Raw genomic sequence first — 27,216 nt, forward strand, 5'->3', positions numbered from 1 at the left:
AGACAAAAGTTGCAAACTCAGAAGGGAAACAGAAGAGGGGACAGAATCCAGGAATGGAGATGGAGAATGAATAAAAGAAGAGTGAGAAAGAGACAGAAGTCAGGCTGGAGCCATCAGGAACAAACAGTCCTTATTATTCTCCTGAAAAGCAGATAGTGTTGTTATCCCCATTTCACACTGGAGGAATGGAGGCACAGAAACAGGGCTAAAACTGTTAGGATCATCCACTGACTTTAAATCTTTGACTTAGTACATTCAATGGTCTGATTTTCGCGAGCATTTAGCATTTTAACGTAATGGGATATATGCTTCGGATATACCCTTCACTCACAGCTGAGAGAGGTCCCAGCAGCTCTGTTTTTACATGGATAAAATACTTGAGGAGTTTTGTTATGGCAGGATATGAAGAATTCAAAAAAGCTGTTTGGGAGATTTGGCAATTGTGGTGGTTTGTTTGTTAGTAATAAATGTATAACTCTGCCAACCATTCTAAAGAGTGGATACATAGCATGTATCTCAAAAAACACTTTTTTTTTTTTTCATATATTCCACACGTACCACATGTTATTTTTTAGGCTTCTGTTGTAGCTGCTATATTGCCATTGAATATCTATTCCATAAATTTTGATGTTTGTCAACCTAGCACAATAAGGAGCACATCAATCCCTGTTATTGAGCAGAATATATTATTTTCCTCACATTGTTCTCTGAGAAGTAATTCACCTGCTCATTATAGGAATGACATATGAGCAGTGCTCTAGTGGAAGGAAAACAGCAATGAGATTTAGTAATTCCCCAAAAAGTGCTGATATGGGGAAAAATAGGTAAGTAATGAATTTGACAGAATAAGCTCACTATTCTTTTTATTTTTAGATCTTCTTCCTAAGTCTGTTGCATTTTATTACTTGCTATTAGAGACATAACATACAAACAGATAACAAAAAAATAGAGTCAGGAAGAGTTATACTCTAGCATGTAGCTCAGCTCAGCTCCTCCTTACTGAGTCTTGGAGATGCTTTACCTCATCATAGTCATACATTGCCCGTATGCTCCTCAAAATTAATAACTAAGCAAGCAAGAATCTTCATTAAGCTGTTTTTCAGTCATTATTCTTTAGTATTGTGCTGTGGGGTTATTTTCTTAATTCAGGAAATCAAATGTTCTCTAGAACAGTTTGTACTTAAATTATAGTTATTTTCTAAATTTGAATGTGGTAGGTTTGTTTCATTGTTTTCAGGGAACCACCAAGTAATCAGTGTTTCCAGATACTGTTTTGTAACTTTTTTGTTTGTTTATATCTCCATTCCACATGTAATTTCATGTCCAAAAACATGCCACCAACATCAGCTAGACAGCTAATATATAAATTCCTATTTTTATTAGGACTGGACATATAGTACTATTTGGCAAACCTACACTCAAATGTAAGCTTAAGCCTCCATTTTTGTGTTGACCGTTGAAATTTAATTTGAAATTTTTAAGTAGCTTTTGAAACCATATATTATTTAGTTGTGACAAGCAATTAATAACCTCTTACTTTTTTCTTTCAGTTCCCCATATGTGCAGTATAGTTGAGCATCGCTGTGATCACTTCTGCATAAACACCCCCGGCTCCTATGAATGCAGATGTAAACAAGGATACATCCTGAATGCTGACCAGAAAACTTGCAGCAGTATGTTCTCTTTTTAACTTTTCTCTTTCATGCTCCCAAAAAGCACTTAACATTCCATGCTCTTTGAGCTGTGCTCATAAAAAAAGGACTGAGCTCAGTATGTAATTAATGCTAATCATGGCAAAGAGTCTAAAAATGTGAAATTGTACTTTTTTTTTTTTTTGGTAAATGAAATTTTCATAAGCCTTTATGAAATACATCAAGCTAATTTTTATACATGACTCTGCAGAAGTAAACTGTAACTACATGAAGTTGCTTTTGAAATTTATTGGTGCAGTAAGGTCAAGAATGAAACAGCCAAAGAAAGAAGTTTCATCATCCCACATGAAGTGAGTTGAGTCAAACTAATTTAGTAACCTGTCTAGATGCAACCAATACTGAGTGGTACAGAAAGGTGGAATAAACCCCATACTAGAGAACTGGGAAATAACTTGACATTCTGGAAAATTCTTCCTAACTTCTGCTTGAAGACTAGCCTTAAGACCTTTAAAAAAAAATAGTTTCAAAAGTCTTGCTTATGCTCTCATTTCCTTCTTTAAAAAGATCAACTTTTTTCGAGTTTAAGTAATTGGCTTTAACTATAGTTTATAGTAACAAACTGTACTTCAGTTTAATTCTGATTTTTGTAAGCAGTATTTCTTTTCTCCGTTTTGACTTGCTTCCTAGTAATTAACAGCAGACTACATAAGATGGGTGTGCCAAATTTATTTCTGTATTCACCATTATTTTAAAGCAATTATGGGATACTGTGTTTTACCACTTGAGGAAAATGCACTTGCTAAAAATGCAGTTTCTTACCCCACAACATTTCATGGATTCAAGCCAAATTTGCCAAACTGATTTTAGCCAGAAGAATAATTTTGGAAAATGTTTTTTTCAAAAAGCTGAAGGAAACTGTCATGGTGAGAGCATAGTACGTCTCCATCATAATAGATAATTCAGAAGTGAGGTGAAGGATGCAGGCTCAAATCCTGTTCTTGTGTTTGGAACTCACATGTTCAGCATCTTAAATAATCAGCTAGTCTGTGATTAGAGTTTTTTTTTGTTGTTGTTGTTGTTGTTTTTCCTCCCTTGTTTAGTGTTGTATTTTACATCAAATACTTAATGACAACTGAAACAATAGGAGTATGTCAGTATCTGGGAGGACTCTGCTGCTTGAAGATTAGAGTCCTTACTTCTGCAACAGGACACAGTTTCAGCCAGAGCCTCGGCAAATAGAAATGAGGACAAAAGGATGTCAGCACTGCAGTGATGTGGGCATTTTTGTCAGTGTGTGGGAGTGTGTTCAGACCCCCTGAGCCCAATAGGAAACTGCTTTTGAATTGTTCACCTCCCATGCTGTTGAGTTATGGGATGAGCTAGATTTAAGAATCTTTGTTTTCATTGCCTTTCGCACCAACATCCCTTTGTCATATGCATGTGAATTATAGAGGAATGTTTAGTATTAAATTTAACACTTTATTCCAGTTTTTTTTTTTTTCTCAAGAAGAAAAAAAAATCAATCTGAAATGTATTTTAATTATTTATTACTTGGCTTAGCAGCTAAGCCAAGGCAAGAACAGTGACAAGAACAACTCTTAACACAGCCTATTCTCTATGCTTCTGCACATTTCTTGTAGCTCTCCCAAAAAAAAGGGTGGTTAGAATCCCAAATGAGGCCTCTAACTGTAATCACATTTCAGTAATATTCCCTAATCTCTTCTTTCCATTATTTCCCTTTTGAAATTCTTCTCATTTTAAACTTTTGTATCCTGTAAACCTTTCTTTTAAACCTTCCTCCTGCCTTTGATTTTCTTGTACCAAAGAATTTTTAAGGAAAAATTCTTCTGCTTTCAATTTTCTTAAATTTATTTTAAATACAAATTTTCTCTTTTTCTGCATTTTCTCTTATATGTTTTTCCCGTCCTCACCCATAACGTCACTTTGGACAATTGACTTTCAAGAATAATACTGAGGGAAAAAAATAATCAATTAGATTTAAATAATGGAGAAAAATTGAGAGAATTTTAATTGCAAATATGAAAAAATGTTTCTTTATTGTGTCTTCTGGTTTGTTGTGTTATATTTCCATAGTTTTTATCAGCCAGTAGTTCAGCTTTTTGTTCACTGCACTGCTTCATGTTACAGATTAATTTTCAAGACAGTTTTGGAATTGTGCGTGGTTTTCCTACTAGTGACCCATGCACAGTAGCCCATGATGTGTTACTTTGTACGGTTTTTCAAATTCTACTGTTTCATTGCTCTACTTTTTTTTTTCTTTTTTTAAGTTACAACTCAGTCTTACAGTAGTTTTCTCTGGCTACCTATCACACATGATATCACACAGGATATCCTATCATGTATGGTAGGATATCACGTACTTGTTCTGAGTAGGTTTGAGTTTCCTAAATGTAGAAAGGATGAGTCATTCAATGTGTATGTAGCCTACTTCTAATGGATATTTTTCCACGTCACCAAACTGTAAGCTAATTTTAGCAATAGTACTGGAAATCTAATATTGAGAGCCATCAAACTGACCATAAATGTTCTAGGATGCTGCAGATCATTGGTAAAGGAGGAAGGTGATGTGGTAGCAGTCTACCAAGGTCAGACCATTATTTCTGAAAAGTCCCCAGAGAGGTAACAGCATTCATGAGCAAAGGAGAATGAAGCTGGACAAACTGGACAGCTTATTTCTAGAGGGAAGCTGGAGAATGCTGATAGAAAAACTCCCAGTCTGTGACCATTTTAGTGATTTTCATTGGCTGCATTGGATTTTTTACCCATGCAAAGAGACAGTATGTTCCTCACTGGACCTCTAAGTAAAATAAATCTTCATTATGTTTATGTTTAGTGCAGTACATGGTCAACATACAACAGATGTATTTATCTAACTTCTGGATGCACTTGTCAACTTGTTCATGAACAAATAGTTTCCTTACATATACATGTTATCACTTGCTAAATTAAGCAGTACATAAAAGATGAATGTTATGACACTAAAGATATACTCCTTTCATTTTTCTGAACCTTTTTTTTTTTTTTTTATGTTGTGAGAGTACAGCATATCAGTATTCAGTTCTTAAAAGCCCTTAACCAAATGGCTTAAATCAGCAATGAATTAACAAGTTTGCTTCAGGCTGGAAAAGGGTGCATTTTTCTTTTGAATGGATGGCAGTTTTGTTCCATAATGCATTTCAGTGTTGCACTGATGGAGAAAAAAAATGCTATCTTGGTGATTTGTTGCCTTCCACATGAAAATCAAAATAAATAAATAAATAAATAAAGTAACTCGACCATCTTCCAAAACAAAGCCAGGAAAAAAATATTCCTTTGTTCAACTTAAAATATTCTTTATTTATGTCATTTAGCTGGCTTTGCATCCATGCAAAGGATGGAAATCATTAACATGGCTTTACATCCATGCAAAGGATGAAAACCTACTATAGCTCATTTTACCAACTCTCATCTAAATTGTCTAGAGAAGAGTGGTTTTGTCAGATAATGGCTGTTCTGTACTCATTACACTGTTTGTGTTATTTAATCTCTTTCATTCTTCTCTAGATATACTCAAATCTTATACACAAAGTAGTACAAAAGAGCAAATGTGGATGAAAAAATTATTGGTAGAGTTTATATTGGAACAAGAGAGTTAAACGACTGTTTATGCTGTTCATCATGCCGCATGATATGAAGCAGAGCACTATAAAAGAAAATTCATATTTGCTTGGCTAGTTTCCTTAAATGTGTTCCAAAAGCCTTTTTTTTGCAGCTGTAAATGATAATTATGTGTTGAGCAGTCTCCGGGCCTGATCCTGAACAACACAAAGTACTGTTTTTCAGAGGTTTCACTGATGAAACTTGGGGTTCTCAGAAAGCTTCAGTCTATTGTTAAGAAAGCCAAATGTGCTTCATTAGACCAGGAACTGAACTGACCTCATTTGCTGTAGAAATTTTTCCCAAGAGGTTTTTTGCCTGGGAGGGGTAACTTGCTATGGTATGTTGCACAAAACTGAAAAATGATAAAACTCGGAAATGAAAGGCTTTTGGTGCCCTGTTTTCTTTTTCTTTTCCTTTCTATCCTTATCATAATTTATTAGGGTTGGCTGTACACAAATTTAAAAAAAAAAAAAAAAAAAAAAAGACACAAATACAAAAAAAGTTTTATTAAAAAAAAAAAAAAAGAAGTACACCCATTAAGTTTTTCAGAGAAATATTCAGTCAAGCAAATCCACTAGACACCGGTGTCCCAGTAACTGTTGTTGCCTTCAGCTGAAGGAGTGAACTCCTCAGATTTGAGTTGTTGTTGCTGTTATAAAAGTATCACTATGTGATAGAATATCAGCACATTCTGTGTGAAAATGAGCTCAACTCTAAAGAGCTGTTCATAGATTCCTGAAATTTATTTCCAATATGTAGTCTACCTGTACAGTATGGAAGGGCAAAGGACTTCATATTCGTGCAATTATGTCTTGTAGCTCAGGACCTTTGTGCTGTGGAGAAACACGCCTGTGAGCAGATTTGTGTGAACACACCTGGGTCTTACGTCTGTCAGTGTTACGAAGGGTATGAACTTGATGCAAATGGAAAGAACTGCATTGGTGAGTATGAGTTTAGCATTTGACACAAACCAAAGGAAAATTAAATGTAAATTAATGTCCAGTTTGGCCATAAACAACAATTGGAAAGTTGTTTTCTTCTATATGAGGGGTAGGAAAAATACATATTGACATGCATGTAGGCCTTTACTCATAAAAATGGTGACTGGGAAAAATTGTTCCAACTAATTTCACACAGAAAAATAACATCGTTATCTTGAAACTAAGCATCTAGTGTTTTATTTTAGATCCATGCAGGTGGCCAGCATGGCACTGGCATGTTATATATGGCCATTCAAAAACAAACAAAAACAGACAAACTTGGTAGTTCCTTTTCAGACAGAAATTAGACAAAGAAAACATGGGAGTGGACAATTTATTACAATTTCTCACTTGGTTTTGTGGTTATGCCAAGAGAACTTTCAAACTCTGAAAAGATGGCTTTAAGGAATGGTTGGTCCCCATTAAAAGAACCCACCCAATATGTGTCTTTAACTTTTACTATGGGTAGTACAGAAGCAAACATCAGGTCTAAGACAGCTCAAAACTGCAAGCATGGAAACACAGTACAACAATTTTTGGACAAAAACATACTTCCCTTTCTATTAGCATATAAGTATCTCACTTTTTACTTCTTCTCCATTTATACACAGTAAATATTTTTAAGATGATTCTGGTACATTAGGCTATTGCCCTTCTTATAAATGTTTAATCCCATACTACATTTCAGGAAAATGTTGTCTTCTGGAATTCACCACAAACATAATATAACCTGTCTCTTATTACAGAATCACACAGAATCACAGAATTTCTAGGTTGGAAGAGACCTCAAGATCATCGAGTCCAACCTCTGACCTAACGCTAACAGTCCCCACTAAACCATTACCTTCACAGTTATTATATTGCAGAATAATCCTATTTTGAGGTGCAAAATAGATGACAGTTTATGGAACTGAGCATTCTGCTTATAGTTTCTCATGGGACACACAAATGAGGTTTTGAAGTTTTTTAGACTTGGAATAATAAATGCATTTTTAAAGAACATTGACACTGTACTTCTCTCCAGAAATGTTTACCATACATGTAGCCTCTTGATCCTCATAGGAGTGTTTACAATCCTTAACATAATTTAGGATCAGCATAATTTGGGCACTAATATATCCCTTTAAGAACCTGCTTTCTCAAATTGAATTGTTTTGAAAATGCAGCTAAAAATGGTTACTTAAGCAAGAAGGCATTTTAGATGATATAGCCCAAATTTCTACATCTAACACTCCACAGAATTTCATCCAGTAACCTTAACCTAATCCTCATGACCTTCACAGTCAGACTTTTCTCTGCTATTGATATGTTTGTATCCAGAAAGAGAAAATCCATGACTTCTCTTAGCAGGCTTTTGCATCCCTACTTCTTTTTTACCATATATTTAATCTGAGATATTCATGCCTAGTGTCATCAGCTGTTATTGCTATTTTGTTACATTCTCCTCCTCATTTCTGAAGGGCTAATTTCTCTAGTTAAGAATCAAAGGCAATGCTAATTGCTTTATTGACACACCTGTCAGCTGGTTACCTGGATGGCAATAATTAAATAAAAGCTCACAACCAGCAGCTTACAATGTATTCATTTAAAGTAACCATTGAATGGTGAAGTAGCCTGAGTGTTTGCAACACACTGGTTATGAACAGATTTTCAGATTAAACAATACTTGAAGCTATCTATTCAGTGATAATTGTGGTTAGCAGAGTACTACCATTTTGCCTTTTTTTAAATAGCTTTTCATGTTAACTGTCAGCCTTTCATATGAACAAAATCCTGCCAGTTATAAGTTTGGTGGCATTGAGCCCTTCTTCCAACATTATGCTGTCAAACACACAGCCCTCTCAATCTTGGTCCCGCTATCCCCATCTTCTTGGTGTTGCTGGCCATGGTGCCTTCTCTTCCCTGGCACTGGTGCTGAGCTGTCTCCATACTGCTGCAGCTGTTGGGTGTGGGCTCTTTTCTCCTGGCAGTGATTTGGCTGCTGGCACCTGTCTGCAGTCCTGGTACTGCTGCATTTTTTGGCTGTGTTCTACTTTTTAACAAGTCTTCCATAAGCTTTCTCTTCTCCTACCCCACACTGTTTTTCATTCTCCTTATGCCTTTACTCATTCTGCCACGTTTTCTTCCTAGGCTTTCTTCTACCCTTCTCCTTAATATAATCATTTCTCCTAAAAAAATGAAAAAATATATAAATATCATAGTAGTAAACCAGCAATATTAGAGAAAGGTAACCTGTGCTGCTCACAGATCTCAGAGGGAAACATGAGCACCTAGGGTATGAAACTGGTAACTAGATGTAAAAGATACTTCTAATCACTTAGCAACTAATTCCAAGGAAGAAAAACATGGTGGAACAAACAGGGAGATGACAACTGAATTCATTGCTTGCTTGCTTAAAAATATCATTAATTCAGAATTAATTAGAAGAGTTTCATATTGAAATAGGTGTGGGCTAAAATTTAAAGTTCACATTCTGGTGTCTATCCCATGACTCTTGTGACAATAAGGAAGTATAAAAATAATAAAACTTAACATAAATGAAGAAAATATTATTTTGCTTTGGTCTTATACAGATGTTATGTATTTTCTGCAGGATTGCAGTGCTTCAGTATAGGAAATGTAGATTTATCATTCTTTTCAGTCGTTTCAGGAAGATTTAAGTCCTCCAGCAACTTACTTGCTGATTGACATGCTGTTGACAACTTTCCTATCTAAGAAAGTACCACCAAAATGAAACATGAAGCTGAAAGTGAAATTAAATTGTAGGTAGATTACTAATGCCAGTCTGCAAGGATAAGCCTGCATGGAATAAGGGACTGGGGGAGGGAGCGGAAATAAATAATACATATCTCCGAAAGCAACTGTCAAGAGAATATTCTGACTTCCTAACTGTCAGTGGAAAAGCACTATTTAAATTGATATGCTCATTATTGGTAGAGGCCAACAAACCTACTTCTATGAGTAAGAGGTTCCCAGAATTAATATATGTGAAGCAAAGCAAGCCTGGTAAAATCAGTGTCTTGTATGAATTATTTATTTTGAGGTATTTCTTTTTTTTTTCCCTTTTGTGTCCACAGTACATTACCAGCTGCATAGGCCTAAGAAGGCACAGTCCTTCCCCAGAAGGGATTGTCATCTGAAAGTGCTTGGGGTGATAGTTACTCAGATGTTGATAGTAAAGCATTCTAAAACTTGTTGAACCATTCAGTTGTCTCTCAACTTCATAATAATTAGCTGGGCAGTTACAGATGTTGTGGTAGAAGTGCATGTTCATTAGGGTTTAAATGTAGAGAAGGAGGTGACTTTATGGAGGGATTTAAATAGGCTATTTCCCAGGTATGATGCTGTATAGAAAGAAATTGTATGTTCTTTGACTTATTTATTACGGTGTATTTAAAAACACTTGAAAATGTGCATGTGGTTAGAACTAATTTAAGGGGAAAGCTGACTAATTATATGACACATTATATCCTTGAAAAATATATTCAGCAAATACATTTTTATATGAAGCTATTCAGTGTGGAAACAGGAATGTACTTGCCAGGAAAATGGTCTCACATGGTAGACAGTAAGTAATCTAATTTGACTTCATTCAACACATTTATTCCTAAGAATAAATCTTTCTAAAAAAGCTCTTTCAAGGTCACTAAATGGATTATCTGCTTCCCTGACCAGACTTTGACTAAATAGCTTAGCACACCTGAGTGTGCATTATTTGCAAATGGAAGGCTATTAAAGAAAAAAAAATGTTTTAATTAAAACAAACTTACAGCCTCTTAAAAACAGTTTGGGAGTATCCACAATATAGAGCAATAAAAAAAAATAAATAAATTAGTCAGTTGGCAAAGATGGGGAAGCTGTCTCATTAAATGTCTGTAAAGCTGGGCACATTGCTGTCTTCTGCAGAATGAATTAGGTAAACTTGTCTAATGTGGGCCTGGAAGCTTTTGGGGGGTTAGAACACCTGCCTTGTGACTTGTCTTTGATTTCTTCTAGGGCTTTCTGTGTAAAGAAACAGATCGAACTGCAAAGAAATAAAATCATATAATTTATTTCACTCCTTTAGCACTTTTAAATGGGCTCGTCTCAGTAAACTCTGAAGTGTTATATTATTACCTTTTTGGTAATCTATCTTGCAAATACAGATTTGTGTAATAGGTGACCAGACTTATGAAATACGTGACTAGACTAACTATGATGTTTGATTTCTCTCACACAAAAGGCATTATATAAGCAAAATATCAGTGGTGAAAATCAGCTGAAGCTGTCAGATTTCATAGCTGCACTTGATTTCTACAGGATGATTCTGGAGCAAGGTAGGGGGGATAAATGTACCGTGACAGCCTTCAGTGTAGGAGGTATTGCCATAGGTTTCCTATGCATTTGGGCTACTGGAACAAGTAATGATAACTAATACAGCTGAGGGAATTAAGGAAAAGCAGAACAGTTCCAGGACTGGACTGGGAGAGACAGAAGACAAAACTAAGTCAAATAAACTTTGCTTTGCCCTGGTCTCTGAACAGAGTTGCTGACTGAGTCATGGTTTTCAGATCGGAGAGAACACATTCAGAAGGTTCCTGACAATAAGTGAGTTGATAAATGTTCACAGGATAGGAGAAACAATCTGGGACTCAAATGAATGTGATGTACCAACTAGTAATTACACTGCTTTTTGCAGAAAGGTTCTTCAGGAGAAAAATTATGTCAGCTTTCCCTTTTTTTCTTGTAACTACTGTGTGTAGCTAGTACCATAATCTCTATGTGTAATAGTTCTAATTTTGTTTTTCTGATTATATATGTTGCTCTTGTTCTTTTGCAGTTGTAGACTACTGTGTTGTGGATAACCAGGGTTGCCAACATGAATGTGTTAACACTGAGGACTCCTATTACTGTAGATGCTACCCAGGGTTCATTTTAAATCCAGACAAAAGAACTTGCAGAAGTAAGTAGCAATAAGCTTTAATTATGCACAGTATGTACTCTTTCTGTCCAGTTCTCAGCAGTAATTCTCCCACTGTGCCTGGGAACACTGAATAATATGTTAGGTATAGAAAATGTTGGAGTGCCCTTGAATCCAAAGGTCATAAAAGCAATGAGAGTTGTTTTTGGAGGTAGTTTGGATTTTAGGGAGAGAGAGTAGGTGGAGGGGCCCCTTCTATAAACAGGAAGCATTTAACATGAGACCAGGCTCCTTTTTCAATAGTAAAAGCCAAAAGCTTTGTCTTGCATATTCTCTTTGATTATCCAGATATTTCATTTAGAATATCATCCCCCTAGCTGGATAAACAAACTGGTTTGTACATGACAATTTATAATCATCTTGGTTTGTAAGACAACCTAAAATTAAACAGAGTGAGTAGTTCCACAATCAGAGGAAACACAGCAGCCTATTTTGCTATGGATTTTCCTCAATAGAGAGTTCTTTGATACTTGTGCCAAAGCTCTGGGAAGATCAGTAGCCTCTATAAAGTTTCGATGTTTCCACCAGCTTATAATAACTTCAGAGGTTTCCTTGTTTGTCAAACTTGATTGACACTGAACTAACAAGTTCAAAAGTTACCAGAGCTGGGGGGGATATAAAGCGGAAGAGAACTAACAGACCAGAAAATACTCTTGCTAAAGCTTCCCTTAATTGGGAAAATAAGCTAAAACCTCTGTAGTATGTAATGTCATAACTCACTTCAGGAAATGTGAAGGGAAAACTTTAATGTATGCTCCTGGTTACCTTTTTTCATAAATGCAGCCCTTGGTAATGAAACTTTAGTGTTGCAGCTGTAAGCAGACAAAACCCTTTAGTTTTTAGGTGAGTGAAACTGCTGATGCCATTGATGAATATAGTCCATATTGTCTAATAAAGTGAACAAACATTATTTCTGTAGCACTGCATTTCTGTGTTTTTTTTTAAAGGCTTAGGGGCATTTCAACATTTATTGAAAGAGATGAAGTTAACCTATTGACTACAGTGCATATTATGCTTGTTATGTCACTTAATTTTAACATTTAGAAAGAAAGCATCTAATTCAGACTGCACATCTGACCTTATGATCCAGGGAAAGAGACATACCCCCAAGCAGTTCTTCTTGCTGAACTTCAGAAGACTTCTGTTTGTCCAGTTGTGAAGTTTATCAAGGTTCCTCTGTACTGCTGTTTACTTTCAGATAATATCCCTAATTTAATGTCACCCACAGACTTGCTGAAAGTATACTGATGGAGTATTGCAATGGATGGCTACAAACCATTCAGAAAGCATAGGCTAGGAAGGAGAGGCAGGAGGCTAGCCCTCTATGTTAAGGGGGTGTTTTGATTGTCTACAGCTGAAAAATGGTAATGACAGGGTTGAGTATTTATGGGTAAAATCAAAGGGAAGGCCAATGAGGCAGATGTCATAGTGGGAGTCCGCTATAAACCACCCAGCCAAGCTGAAGAGGCAGATGCAACATTCTATAAGCAACTGGGAGGATTCTTGTAGTTGCTAGTGCTTGTTACGGTGGGGAGCTTCAACTTATTGGAAGTCTGCTGGAAATCCAACACAGCAGAGAGGAAGCAGTCTTAAGAGTGTGTGGAAGATAACTTCTTGACACAGTTGGCAGTGAGCCAACAAGCACTCTGCTGGATCTTTCGCTTGTTAACTGAGAAGGACTTGTTGGTGATGTGAAGGTTGGAGGCCATCATGAGCTTATATCCAAGATGATCATGAATTAGAGTTTTCAACTCTTGCAAAAGTAAGGAGGAAGGTTAGCAGAACTGCCACCCTGGGCTTCCAGAAGGCAGACTTTGGCCTTTTAAGGCAGTCCTGAAGGGCAAAGGAGTCCAAGAAGGCTGGACACTCTTCAAGAAGGTAATGTTGAAAGTGCAGGAGCAGGCTGTCGCCACATGCTGAAAGATGTGCTGGTACAGAAGAAGATTGGTCTGGCCGAAGAGAGCTGTGGCTAGAGCTCAGGAAGAAAAAGGGTGTTTATGACCTTTGGAAGAAGGGACGGGCCACTCAGGAGGACTACAACAGTATCATGAGGCTGTGCAGGGAGAAAACTAGAAGAGCCAAAGCCCAGTTTGAGCTCAGTCTGTCTATTGCTGTTAAAGACAATAAAAATGTTTTTATAAATACATAAACAAGAAAAGGGAGGACTCAGAAGAATATCCATTCTTTATTGGGTATGGAAGGTGAAACATAGTGACAAGAAATGTGGGAAAGGCTGAGGTACTTAATGCCGCCTTCTGCAAGACCAGTTGTTCTCTGGGTACCCAGTTCCCTGAGCTGGTAGGTAGGGACAGGGAGCAGAATGAAGTTCTCATCATCCAGGAAGAAATTGTTAGCAACCTGCTGAACCATGTAGACATAGACAAGTCAATGGGACCAGATGGGATCCACCCGAGGGTACGGAGGGAGCTGGTGGGAGTGCTCACCAAGCTGCTTTCCATCATTTATCAGTAGTCCTGGATATCAGGGGAGGTCCCAGTCAACTGGGGGCTCGCAAATGTGATGTCCATCTACAAAAAGGGTTGGAAGGAGGATCCAGGCCTGTCAGTCTACTCCTGGTGGCAAAGAAGCTCCTGGAGCAGATTATCTTGAATGCCATCACAGCACTACCAGGGCAACTAGGAGATCAGGGCCAGTCAGCATGGGTCTATCAAAGATCAGATTTGTTAATTTGTTAAGCAGGTCCTGCTTAACAAATCTGATCTCCTTCTACAGCAATGTGACATGCTCAGTGGATGAGGGAAAGGCTGTGGATATGGTCTGGCTAGATTTCAGTAAGGCTTTTGATACCATTTTCTACAGCTCAAACACTTGCTAAGCCACTTTACCTTACACTTGACATCTTCTGAGCCTTGATAATAAAATAAATCATAAAGAAAAGAACAGGGTAGATTTTGATGCTAACGAAGTTGAGACATGAGAGCTCTTCAGAGCAAAAGTGTGTTCTAGTTCCCATATGAATCACACTGCCTTTGAGTTCACATAAACAACATGAAGGAACAAATTTCAGAACACGGGATTTAAAATGTTTGTAAATTAAAACTTTTAGCATAAATTTCTACATGTTTGGCCTATGTACTGAATCTCAGTGACAGTTGCCAACTAGCCAAGACTCACATCCATGCCAGACCAGATCACTGTATCAGTAAGCAGGCCTGGGCCAAGGGCTCCAGTCTCCAAGATCTTGTGATTATCAAAGAACTGTGGCTTTCTGCTCAAGAACAGAAAGTAAGCTTCAATGCTCAAGGCTACAAAAAAAAAAAAAAAAAAAAAAAAAAAAAAAAAAAAAAAAAAAAAAAAACCGGTTTGAAAATGTAAATGTTATCAGTACAGTCTTACATGTCTTACATGTAAGACAGTCTTGCATGTCTTACAAATTTTCTCTGGGAATTACTCCAAATTTCTCAGAATGAAATAAAAGGAAAATGGCTCGTTAGGGGAATCCTGCCAACACCAGCAGAGTTCTCTACGTGTGGCAGAAAGAGAAGAGGGCAGTAAATTTAGATTGTCAGTGAGGAAGGTAGAGGTAATTCCCAGATGCGGAGTTAACTGTTAAGAGGACTTTTGCCCCTATTGCTGCTTGGTCTATTATTAGTGAAGGTTTTCATCACATATAAAGGCCTGATTGCATTAGGTTACCACATATACTAGAAAAGACAGTTCCTGCTTCAGGAAGTTAATTATCTCTTGCAATAATAATTAACCACTGAATTTTGGTTTTCAGGTTGTTTAATGAAGTGTTCAAAAGTGCCGGATGTTATTAAAAATGTAACTTATTTGATTTCTGACGCATCTATCTATTTTTAGCAGTGAAGAAGGATTAAGACTGTTCTTTCCCTACAATAAATTAGTGAATTCCACTAGTATACAGCTAAGCGATGGCCAGACATCACATCTAAGTGAATGTCAGGTTCTTTGACTTAATTCATAGTATTTAGTGCTACAGGGTAAATATCCCAGTGCTTACTGCAGAATTATTTTCCCTTCTCAGGTACTTTGTACAAAAGTAGCAGCTGTTTCTAGAGTTTGCTCATCTTTCCTTTGATGAGCATTTTAAATGGAAGAGCCATGTAGCAAGCGCTTAAGGCTTTTAAAAACACTGATGCTCTTGATGACCTGGTTGTCCCGTTTTGATCTAATGAATAGCATTCAGAAGCTTGGTTGTGTATTTATTACAGATCATATCAAACTTGCTCTGAGTAAAATAAATAGGCAATTTTGATGCGGCAGTGTATAGCTGTGAAATGTTGAGAAATATTTAAGGTTTTAACTTCTGTACTGCACGTAGTACATGTCTTCTCCAAGAATTCATTAAGAATACATATCAGGTCTACCTTAGTATAACAGATTATTTGTCAGAAAGGTAAATCTTATTTTCACAGTTTGGAACAATATGGTAAAAGTTCTAAATGGTACACAAGGAAAAAAAATAAAGAAAAGAAAATGACGTAATTTTTTTTTCTAGCTTATATCTGAGGAATTATATTTCTCACTGACGCAATTTTTTCCATTTAGGACCAGACTATTGCGCTCTTCAGGACCATGGCTGTGAACAGGAATGTGTTAATACAGATGATTCCTATTTTTGTCAATGCCAAGAAGGGTTTAGACTTAATCCAGATAAGAAAACATGCAAAAGTGAGTAATCCTTTGGACATAATGAAGTTCATCTGCTTTTATTTCTTAAACCAGCTGTGAATGGTTTCCTTTCTGAAAGGATGAAATTTTTCTCTATTATAAAGGTTGAAACAAATCTTTCTTTATAAACTTGAATTTTAACTGGCACTGTCTTATTGGAAAAATATATAGTTTGCTGTTTCATAGACTAGGTTGTATATTACACATTTTTTAAGAGATTCAGGAAAACTTAAGGCATAATACAGAAACCACAATGGCTTAAAACCAAAAAGTTTGTTTCTTATTTTATGACTTTCTGACATTGTCTTGTAGTTGCACAATTTTTTTTTTCTTTTTTAATTTTTACCTTGCTTTGCTGCTAAGTTGTGTTAGCCAAGGACAGATGTATTTCATTAGTTTTGAGAAAGTAATGGATTGGTAATGTAGTTATGAGAAGCAACTTAAAATCACACATGAAACCCATACAGTTTCCTTCAAACTGTATCAACAGCCTCAGCAATGTTAGGGTTCCAAACCAGTTGTACATGTTATTTCCTTCACAAAGCCTTTTGTGTTACAGCTCTTCCTGAGTTGGGGTCCAGAAACTCAGCAAGTTTTCAGTGTAATGCTGTTAATAAAGAACTATCTTGACCTGGTGACTCAGTTCTAGTGGGGGAGGAATTGTGCTGATACTTTATGAGTAGGAATATTGATTAGAGCAACATAATTATATTTCTAGACCCTCATAAAATTTATCTGTTTTTACAACTATGTCTTCTTTCAGTCTTAAAGATGTTTTCTCATCAAGCATCATTATATACACTGTGCTGTTTTTACAGCAATCCATACTACTCTGGCTTTTAGTATCTGTATCGTATTTTAATACATTCAGGGTTTTATAGAATGGATGTGCCTTGGTGAGCATAGGAGTAAAAGAACTATAATGCCTGGAATACTTATTGCCAATGATTTAATTTAGAATTAAAGACAAATCATAACTCTCATTTTGGATACTTTTCCTTAACCTTAGGGGACTCTGGATTTGGCTGTAAATCTGGTGACATTTTCAGGATTGAGCTCCCATTCCAAAACTTGTTATAACAAATGTCATGTGAGATAAACTTGTAAAGTAGAACATTTGCATATATGCCCTTTTTATAAATCAGGAAGAATACTGGTGACCAGCACCAGGCATTCCTCCTCCACTATGCACCATGGTTCATAAATTGTAATGACTACAGGAGTGGGGGTATGGAGTCAAAGTGCAGTCTTGCTAACTAAGTATTTGCAGTCAACTCACAGATCCACAGCTCACTATCAGATGTGCAGTTTCAAAAGCTGTCCAAAGCATAGAATCTGGTACCATTTAACAAAAGTGAGTTTTTCTAAGCTGTTTGACTTCAGAAACCCTCACGACTGGCTTGAATTCTTCAGTGTTTTTCTCTCTACAGAAGTAAACTTCTGTGCTTTTGGTCAGCATGACTGTGAACATGAATGCGTTAATATGGAAGAGTCACTTGTGTGCGAATGTCATCCTGGATACACCCTACAACATGATGGCAATACGTGCAGAAATTAGTATCTCATGAACAGCAGCAACTAGTTACGGCAGTGGGGTGAGGTGTGAACAGAATGAGAAAATGCTCCTGAGTCCCTTCTGAGATCTTTTTGAGCTATGCAAACCTATGTTTCTGTAAAGGCAACCCCAAGCCAGCCCTAGTGAAGTCATGCTATAGCAAGATCCCAGATTGAATATGGAACTAAAGCATCATCTTCTCCAATACAAATAACTGGGAAAAGGTGTTCAGCCATGGTGTCAAACACAACGGCAGAGCTTACTCTGGAACATCTGTATCATTACTATGTGCTTATTAACTGCAGCACACTTAAAACTAATGTATGCTGATATGTGGAGATGTGTAGAAATCTCCTCCTGCTATATGTTTGCATTTTCATCAATCTGTTTAATAAAGTGTCCTCTGCTAATAAGAATGCTACTAAAAGAGGGACCAGTGTTGCACCAGAAGACACCAACAGCACTGCCCGCTTGCTGTCACCTAGTTTTCAGAAGATACTGTTGTTGTTGTTTTTTTCCAGAGAACCATTTTTCTCATAATCTAAAATATTGGTATCATTTTTGCCTGATGTACTTATGATAAATTTTGCCAAAGGAACACTCTGTCACTGAAATTAAAAATAGTTTATAGACTAGGGAGTAATTATTTTTAAATAAACTATGTGTGATAAAGCTATATTTAAAGACACTTGGATGTGTTGCAAGAACTTTTTAACAATTATGTTTTAGGCTATCACAAGTTGAATATCTAAAAATAAATATTTCCCAAGACACTATTTTTTTTTTTTTTAAATACAGACCTTTCCTCTTTTCCCTCCCCTTCTCTTCCTTAAAAAAAAAAAAAAAAAAAGTAACGAAGCAAATATGATGAACAAATTTACAGTTATACTATTTCTTAAAGCCTGGAAATTAGCTGCTTTGTGAGTACTCCACTCCTTGAGAGCATGTGTTAAAAGATTCTGCATTAGAACCCAAAGTATTTAAATGTTAAAATTCACATTAGTGTGGATGTTTGTATTGTAAAAGATGGTGCCAAGATGCTACAGATGCATTTTTTCACAAACTCTTTTTTTATTATTATTATTATTTTCTCCTTTTTTTCCACATTTTTTGTGTGCTCTGAGAAGTTACACAAGCCTCTTCATGGTGATGTAAACCCTTGGAATAAGGAGACTGTTCCAGCTGGAACTTGCTTCAGCTAGTAAAAACTTACACCTCAGCTTCACTTGTCCAAGCCAATGTTACCTCTCCTTATGTATAATGGTAAATATGGACTGACTCCTGCAAATTCTTTGCCTAGTTAAATAAACTAATAAACAGCAATATTTAAAACTAAGTAATTTTATGTTAAGTATAGGATTTTTTTTTTTTTAAATATAGACAGCTACAGACGTGCCTGTTCACATCTGTAAATGATTTGCAAATAGAGACATGAGACTCTGTTTGTGTCTGAGGAAACTCCACTACTTTTGATCAAGTTAAGCTAAAGTGATTTGGGCCTATATAACTAAAAATAGCCATTAGCAAGACGTGAATAAAATGTTATGAGAAAGTTCAGTATAAAGCTTTTTTCCTAAAATGTGCTTTTTCTATACTTACAGCGTCAGCAGATTACATAGTACATTTGCAAGTGCACGTATCTCACTCTAAAGCTTTGCTGTCTGTTCAGTGGACCAGTTTCATACAAGAGTCAATAAATATTCCATTTTATCTGACTTGGAATCAGAATAGAAATAGGAAAACAAAGCAAATGGAACAAGTTAAGACACTCCCATACTCATGATTTGTATCTTTTCTCCACTAGGCTTGAACTGCGGTAACCTGTTGGCAGGATAGTGTTAATTTGTGATTGCTCATTTGTTGAAAAAGAATGTACTGTTTATGAAATAACCTGGAAGCTATAATTTCTTTTACAAGAGTTACTGGTATTCCTACTTCTCTCTGAGAAAATTTTATGGTGAACAAAAGAGTCTTGCCTTAAAAGAAAGCATGATCCTGTGGGTAATACAAGGCAGGACACTGCCTCCATTTCCCTTCATGACATTTGGCAAGCACTTTATCAAGTTTGTTGTCTGCTGTGTGGGGTTGTTTTATTAATTTCACTTAGGTTTTGTTAATTAACTCAGGTTGTTCAAATAGGTGGGAATGCTGCATAAATAAAAAGCTGCACTGATCTTTTCCCCTTGCTCTGCCAAGGCATTGTGCACAAACTACAATGTCATAATGTATGTACCTAAAACTCCAATGTGCTTTCTTCAATTATTAACACAAATCAATAGGAGTGGACCACTGTGCTGAAAGCAATCATGGCTGTGAGCATCTGTGCCTAAATACTGATGATTCCTATGTCTGCCAGTGCTTTGAAGGATTTGTCATTAATGAGGACCTAAAAACCTGCACACGTAAGTCTTCTGAGAACCTATTTTATCTCAGCTCACCTGGGAAAGGTTTCTGTTTTCATACAGGGAAAAGGACACACCTTCAGGGGAGGGAAGTGATACCATCTAGAGGGACATCAACAGTCTCAAGAGGTGGGCCTCTGTCAACCTCGTGAAGTTCAACGAGGCCAAGCACAAGATCCAACACCTGGGTCAGGGCAATCCCAAACTTGAACACAGACTGTGTGATGAGCTAAGATAGCAGCCCTGTGGAAAAGGATACGGGAGTACTGGTGGATGAAAAAAACAATGTGAGCTGGCAATGTGTGCTTGCAGCCTAGAAGGCCAACCATATCCTGGGCAGTGTAGCAGCAGGACAAGGGGTAACAGTTTTAAAACTAAAAGAGATTAGATATAGATTAGACCTTAGCAAGAAATTCTTCATTCAGAGGGTGGTGAGGCACTGACACAGGTTGCCCAGAGAAGCTGTGGGTGCCCCATCCCTGGAGGTGCTCAAGACCAGGCTGGATGGGGCTTTGGGCAACATGGACTGGTGGGAGGTGTCCCTGCACATGGTAGGGGTGTTGGAATTAGATGGTCTTTAAGGTCCCTTCCAACCCAAACCATTCCGTGATTCTATGATTCCATTTATTCTCACAGACTGAATTTCAAAAACACCTTAATAATGTTTTGAAAGCAGAGACAGAGAGAAAAAGGACTTGGAAAAAGGCACTTGTCAACATTGCTGTAAATTCTAGTGTTTTCAGCAAGTTTTGGAAGAAACACTCCCAGTGGTTGAGGACAGTTTTCCAGTCACATGACACATGTGTCTGACTGACATTTTAAGATTTGTGTTCCCCAGGCAAACTGCATCATCTGATCTGGGGCAGAAGTGTGAATCCCATAGAGCTTTACTGCTCACATGGGAGCCCTTAATAAGCAAACAAAAGTTGTCCTGACAGCTCTCCACCCTTTATAAATCTAATGATCACTGAGAATCATTGCAGTTTCACAAATGGCCATGTTGCCTCCTTCACTGGAAAAAAAAATACATAAAAAGAATAAAAAATAAAAAAATTAAAAGGGCCAGGAAGAAAGGAATGTGATTATATTTTACCTGGTTACTTTTCCTGGAACCACCGTCTTTGATGAGAGAGTTTTGGCCACCTTTTCTGCAGATTGCAGAGGTACATTGTTTTTCAAGCTTGTTGAATGTTGGAGTAGCTCCAGACTTAGCTCCTTTACTTGCACTTGGGCAAAACAGTTTTAACAGAAATCAAAATGATACAAAAATAATCTTGGATACAAAGATAATCTTGGGAAAAGTGAGGCAAATCTGCAAAGGCAAACTGCCTTTGTCTTTAACCTTATCTTTGTCTCTGTATTACCCTTTTTAGCCCCACTCAATGGCAGATTTTGCTTCTGTCACTGCAAGAATCAAAAAAGGGACAGTAATGCAAAATTAGTACTCTTGTATATACAATAGAGGTTGGGGTGTGCTAGAAACAATTTATCTGAAAATTCATCTAAAAGAACCCCTGGAAATTCAGAAACAGCCAAACTATGTTTTTAATAGTTTTATCAACTTGCGAATGGAAAAACCCTTTTCCTTTGTAGTAAAAAGAGGTGTTTTATTTCACTCAGTCATTTTCCTCCAGGCTGTAGTTCGAGACTCATCAGCAGCATTAAAACTGTGCTGTGGTTTCTGGAATCCCTCCATGCAATAAAACTGAGAGATTTTGAATGGTGGTTCTTCTTGCCAGTGTATCCCTTCCCTCATATTTATTTAGGAATAAGATTTGTCCTATTCCTGAGCTCCAGATGAGTTGCTGAGACACTGTGGGTTTTTTAGACTACCATGAAAATAGTTTTGGCACTTGGGATGTCTTGAATGAGTGGCTGAGTGGGATTAGCATTTAACATATACCACTCCTAATGGAAAAACATCGGGGACATGACAACACTGGTGTCATATATAGAGGCACGGTTATCTTAAGACAGCTGGGAGATCACCTGAGTGGTAAATAGATTTCTGCTTTGACAGCTTAGTACAAAACAATGAGTGGCACTGTGTGTGTCACCTATAAAGAGTAGTGAGTGCTGCTTGCAGATTCCTGGGGATATTGTGTCTTTGTACTACGCAGAAGAAACACTCAGGAAATTTGAGATTAAAAAATGGACCACATTGATTGATTGTTCTTGTCATTTTCAATTCTTTGCAAAAGCTTGGATAGCCTAAGCTAAAGACCACTGAGTTCCCAGAGAGGTTTTCTGCTTGCTGCCACAGCAGCTAGGTCAGGCACACAAGCAAGTCTGGGGAATGCCACGTTTACATCAGATCATTTTGAAACCATCTTTAAAGAGTGTCCACAAGGTAGCTTTTCTGTCTTTTCCACTGTCTTTTATAAAATCATTGTTAAAGTGCTGTTTTATTTTTTTTTTCTAAAATTCAACTTGTGAGTACTGAGACATGGACTCTCTTGAGTTATGTTAAACATTCTCAACTCTGCTTACAGCAGGCAATGCAAAGCAAAACCTTCTTAAATTATATTGAAGCTCTTATCTTATATTATCTTATCTTATAATATGTATATTATCGGATAAGGAACAGGATTGTTGCTTAAGTGATTCAATAAGTGTGTATTTACTTTCTTATATGCAATGCAAATACTAAGGATGAAAATAATCCTTTAATTAATTATTAATATATTTTTTAAAATAACTTTCATTGCTTCTGCAGGAGTTGACTATTGTGCTCTGAGTGATCACGGCTGTGAACATTTGTGTATAAATGGTGACAGATCTTACACTTGTCAGTGTTTTGAAGGATACAGGCTTCGGAATGATGGGAAAACATGTAAACGTAAGTTATTATTCAGCAAGTCAGTGCTAGATTTTTATTTCACACACAGAAAAAAAAATCTGTAGGGTAGGATTTGATTGCCTAAACATGGCTTTCATTTATGTCATTTTAAATGCTCCAGGATCACAGAAGTTCACAGTTACCCTTTTGGTGTCCTATTTGCCAACAGTATGTCAATGTCTTGGATGCTCTAGGGCATCTAAAGGGGCACTGGGTAGAAACTTTTAGGCACCTGAATGACTCCCTGAATGCCTGGGACATACAGAAAGTAGCTCTGATGCTGGTCCATCGTGGATCCAAAATTATTTTACCCCAACTTACATTCTTATATCAGACAACTGTAATTTTCTTCTCAAATCGAGGCAAAAATATATAGCATTTCAAAAGATTTCTACAGCACAAAGAAGCCTGCAATACTAATGGAATGTTCATTTTTCCCCAACGTGGTATAAGGGTCATTGCAAAAGAGATATCATAATTGCATTATACATTTGGCTACGTTACGCAGTTCTGAAGAGTGACAGATATAAAAAGGAATTGAAAATTTCTCTCCAGTATAAGAGCACACACTAAGGGATCAAAGAAGAATTGTGGATAAGTCCTTGGAAAACACAGAGACATGAAATACTTCATAACTATAAACCAAATCATATCCAAAGATCTCATCAACATCTGCTGTTAAAAACATTTACAAAAAAAAAATAAAATTAAAAGTCATCCAGACACTAACATGACAAATGAAAATCTCCATATTACCAGTTTGTATTACACATACCACATCAACAACCTACTTTGTTAGTCCATGCAAAGAGACAAATTTTACCTTTCTCAAAAAGTACTGACACCTTAACGTTGCAAAAAGCTAAAAGCAAGTGAAATTTTGTGTCCATGCAACAGTCTTGGTAAGAAAATAAAGGGTGGGGAGAAGAGAGTGTAAGTAAGAAAGATGTTAGTTTATCCAATGTTAATAAATAGACAATTTCATTTTATTTTGAAATATAAGTTGTAACTAAATCACCTATCAGGAAAGCCCGTGGAACATCAGCTTACCCAACTATAGCTGGCAATTTTCAAGAACGCCACAGCAGGATTATGCAGTTGGTCTTTCTCATTACATTTAAACACTACATAAACTGAGCTTTTGTAATTCTTGTTTACAGAAAAATGACAAACACCATCTGAACTTAACCACAGGGAAAGACAGCATAACTACTTCAGGTTTGAGCAGGTTTATTACTGAAGATAAAATGATGGTGATGGAAAGATATGTTTCTCACCAGAAAGTTTACTTGAAATGTGGATGTGGGATTTAGGTGCCTTTGGAAATCTCTGTGGGTTACTAATCTTCATGCTGGGGACACATGAAATTATACAAACTCTGGAACCAAAATAGCGCACTTTTTCCTAGTAATAAGGTTATAAAATTGTACAACAAAGAGGTACCTTTAGAAATTGACAGCAGGTACTATAAATGATTTGCAGAATTGAGTCAGGAATACCAGCAAGAACAAGAATATTCAGTAACTGAACATCCTGTCCTTAACTAATACAATTCTTCATCTTTTAAATTACTCTCAGGTAAAAATGTCTGCAAATCAGTCAACCATGGCTGTGAGCATGTTTGTGTTAGTGCTGACAATTCCTACACCTGCAAGTGTCGTGAGGGATACATACTGAGAGAAGATGGGAAGACATGCAGAAGTGAGTAACCAATATACATGTATATTGAACATTTTTGCATTTGCATTAGGCAAGAAAAGAAAGGAGTTTATCACTTCTCACTAGAAAACATCATTTTGATACCTACATTTTTAACGTGTTTTCATTCAAAACTATATTTATATCTGAATCATTCCCAGGACAGGACATCTGCAAATCAGTCAGCCATGGCTGTGAGCATATTTGTGTTAACAAAGATGACTCTTATGCTTGTGAGTGTCATGAGGGCTTCCTACTGAGAGAAGATGGGAAAACATGCAGAAGTAAGTACTCTGGTAATTACTGGTAGACTTTTATCTACAGAACGTAGATCTCTGGAAGTGTTTTATCTAAAAGCACTTTTGTAGTTTATTCATGATGCACTATGGTTATACCTGCCAGAACCTTGTAAAAGACTCAGTGGACAGAAATAATGTATTTTAGTAGCTAAACTGATATAACTGTAGACAAAAAAGACGCACAGTTTTTCAGGTACTAAGAGTTAGAAGTGTTAGCTGCCTAAATTTTTGTCCATTTCTTCCAAAGATCTCAGTAGACCTAATAAAAGCTATTACTTCTCCCTGCATAATATATTCATTGTAGATGTGCTTTAACCAAAAACCGTCAACTATTCTCAGATAAAGACATTTGCAGCTCAGTTGCCCATGGCTGTGAACATGTTTGTGTTAATGCTGATGAGTCATACATCTGCCAGTGTTATGAGGGATTTGCGTTAAGGGAAGATGGAAAAACATGTAGAAGTAAGTATCCTTATCTTTAATAGAAATTTTCCTTAAAATCTGTGCATTTGTAGACATGTTTTAAAGTCTGGCACCATTCTTTTTTTCCCAGATAAAGATGTTTGCAATTCTGTTGACCATGGCTGTGAGCATGTTTGTGTGAACACTGATAATTCATACATTTGCCAGTGCTATGAGGGTTTTGTATTGAGGGAAGATGAGAAGACATGTAAAAGTAAGTTACTTGATGTTAATGTATTTTTTACATTCAGGGGTATACTGGAGAAGCAAATTGTGCTAGAGGTAGGTCTTATTTATAATTTTACCTGACAAAAAGGAGGATAAATTCTTTATTTTACTAGGAGTTTTTTACTGTTAGCATTTATATTTTTGGAAATGTACTCATTTATTAAACTGTAGTAAATAAAATCTACATTATTCTTAGGTAAGGACATCTGCAGATCAGTCAATCATGGTTGTGAACATCTTTGTGTTAATAATGATGACTCATACACTTGCCAATGCCATGACGGATTTGTACTGAGGCAAGATGGGAAAACATGCCGAAGTAAGTAGCTTATAAAAAAAAAGGAGAAATTTCATTTCCCTTTTACTTGGAAATTATTCAGTGATTCACAGTGGTCAGAGCAGAATATTGTCCTCTACAGATCATAAGATTTTTAGGAATCAATTATTGTTTGAACTAAATCTATATTTCAGAAAATCAGCCAGTTTTAAGTCTGAATGTGGCTTTTAAAATGTGAACCTAATTTCTGGACTATGCCAAAATTTAATCTTGAGCATAGGATGTTGCTACATTTTACTTTGATGAGTTGAACTTCTAATTGCCACTGTGTTGTTCTGTGTATACTCATGTGGACCATAATTTAACTTGTTCCTTAGCTTAACCTCTTATCATGGTACATGATAAGCAGATGAAACTCCTTCAAGCTCTTTATATGTTTTCCAATCTTTTCATAAATCTCTTCTTGCTTTCCTAAAGCCTTTTTTATGTATCAGCATCCTTGCGGGGACACCACAGTGGTACAAAGTCTTACAATACAAGGTACAGTAGGGTCCAGGGTATAAGAACTATATCCCTGACTCTTTTTTGAATCTACCCTTATATTTTTATGACCAAAGATAGCATTAGTCTCTGACCATACAACTCTGCTAAAGCTCATGTGTAGCCAGTTATCTACCATGACCACAGCCATATAAGACTCTCAGTCATACAAGTGTCCCACATCCCGTGGGAAGTACAGCCTTCATTCTTTTTTTTTCTAAATATGTTAAGTCTAATTCTGGCTATTTAAAAATATATACGGCTTGTTGTTACTCAGCCTGCAAAAAGATTCCTGTCTCTTTATATCAGCAGCTGCTCTATTTTTGTTTGCCATTGCTTCAACTTTGGAATAACCTACAAACTTTGTCAGTGATTATTTTATATTTTCTTTAAGATTGTTATCTGTTCCATTATCTATTCCATTGTTTTAATGCAGATCAGTGTCAAGCTGACAGGCTTACAGTGAATTAGTTATCCTTTTCAAATGCTGTGTGTGTATGCACTAGGAATAGAAACTCCTCAGTGTTTTTGGGTATTCCCTGGAGTTCTAGGAGGTAACAAAAAAACAACGCTAGGCATCCGAAGTGTTATTCAGCCAGCTCTGTTACACCTCTTGGCTACAAGTGATCTGGAGTTACTACTGTTTCTTCAGTAGGCGCTGTGTGATGTACTGCTCAGCTCACAAAACATCATTCCAACAGTATTATTAGTAGCCTATTTCATAAATTCCAACTTGAATATACTAAATATTTTTTACCTTTTCTGCTTTAAGATTTCTAATTACAATATCCTGTTAGAATGTTGTTATTTTTTTCTTTTCCATTTTCTTTTTCTTTAAATGACTTACTCATACTGCTCTTCATTTTGTTGGTCATGCATTCCCTTTTCCTTTATCTTATTATTTCCATGTTTTTGAATTTAATGTTTTCATTTTTGGTAAATAATATGAATTTTCCTTTCATTCATTATTCATATCTTATAGCTGTTTTCTGTTTCAATTTCTAATGG

General features: G+C 36.5%; 1 protein-coding gene across 5 annotated transcripts in view; it reads left to right on the plus strand.

Moving 5' to 3' along the window:
• Positions 1 to 27,216, plus strand: part of MATN2 (matrilin 2) — a 67,476-nt gene that overhangs the window by 22,901 nt on the left and 17,359 nt on the right. For all 5 annotated transcript variants that reach the window (XM_032182270.1, XM_032182273.1, XM_032182274.1 and 2 more), the window contains exons 4-14: positions 1,551 to 1,673; positions 6,131 to 6,253; positions 11,112 to 11,234; positions 15,786 to 15,908; positions 19,743 to 19,865; positions 22,582 to 22,704; positions 24,283 to 24,405; positions 24,564 to 24,686; positions 25,041 to 25,163; positions 25,255 to 25,377; positions 25,588 to 25,710. In XM_032182270.1, coding sequence (XP_032038161.1) covers positions 1,551 to 1,673; positions 6,131 to 6,253; positions 11,112 to 11,234; positions 15,786 to 15,908; positions 19,743 to 19,865; positions 22,582 to 22,704; positions 24,283 to 24,405; positions 24,564 to 24,686; positions 25,041 to 25,163; positions 25,255 to 25,377; positions 25,588 to 25,710 — 1,353 coding nt within the window. The remainder of the gene's footprint in view (positions 1 to 1,550; positions 1,674 to 6,130; positions 6,254 to 11,111; positions 11,235 to 15,785; positions 15,909 to 19,742; positions 19,866 to 22,581; positions 22,705 to 24,282; positions 24,406 to 24,563; positions 24,687 to 25,040; positions 25,164 to 25,254; positions 25,378 to 25,587; positions 25,711 to 27,216) is intronic.

Source organism: Aythya fuligula, chromosome 2, assembly GCF_009819795.1.
Source record: "Aythya fuligula isolate bAytFul2 chromosome 2, bAytFul2.pri, whole genome shotgun sequence".
In the NCBI taxonomy this organism is placed as follows: domain Eukaryota; kingdom Metazoa; phylum Chordata; class Aves; order Anseriformes; family Anatidae; genus Aythya; species Aythya fuligula.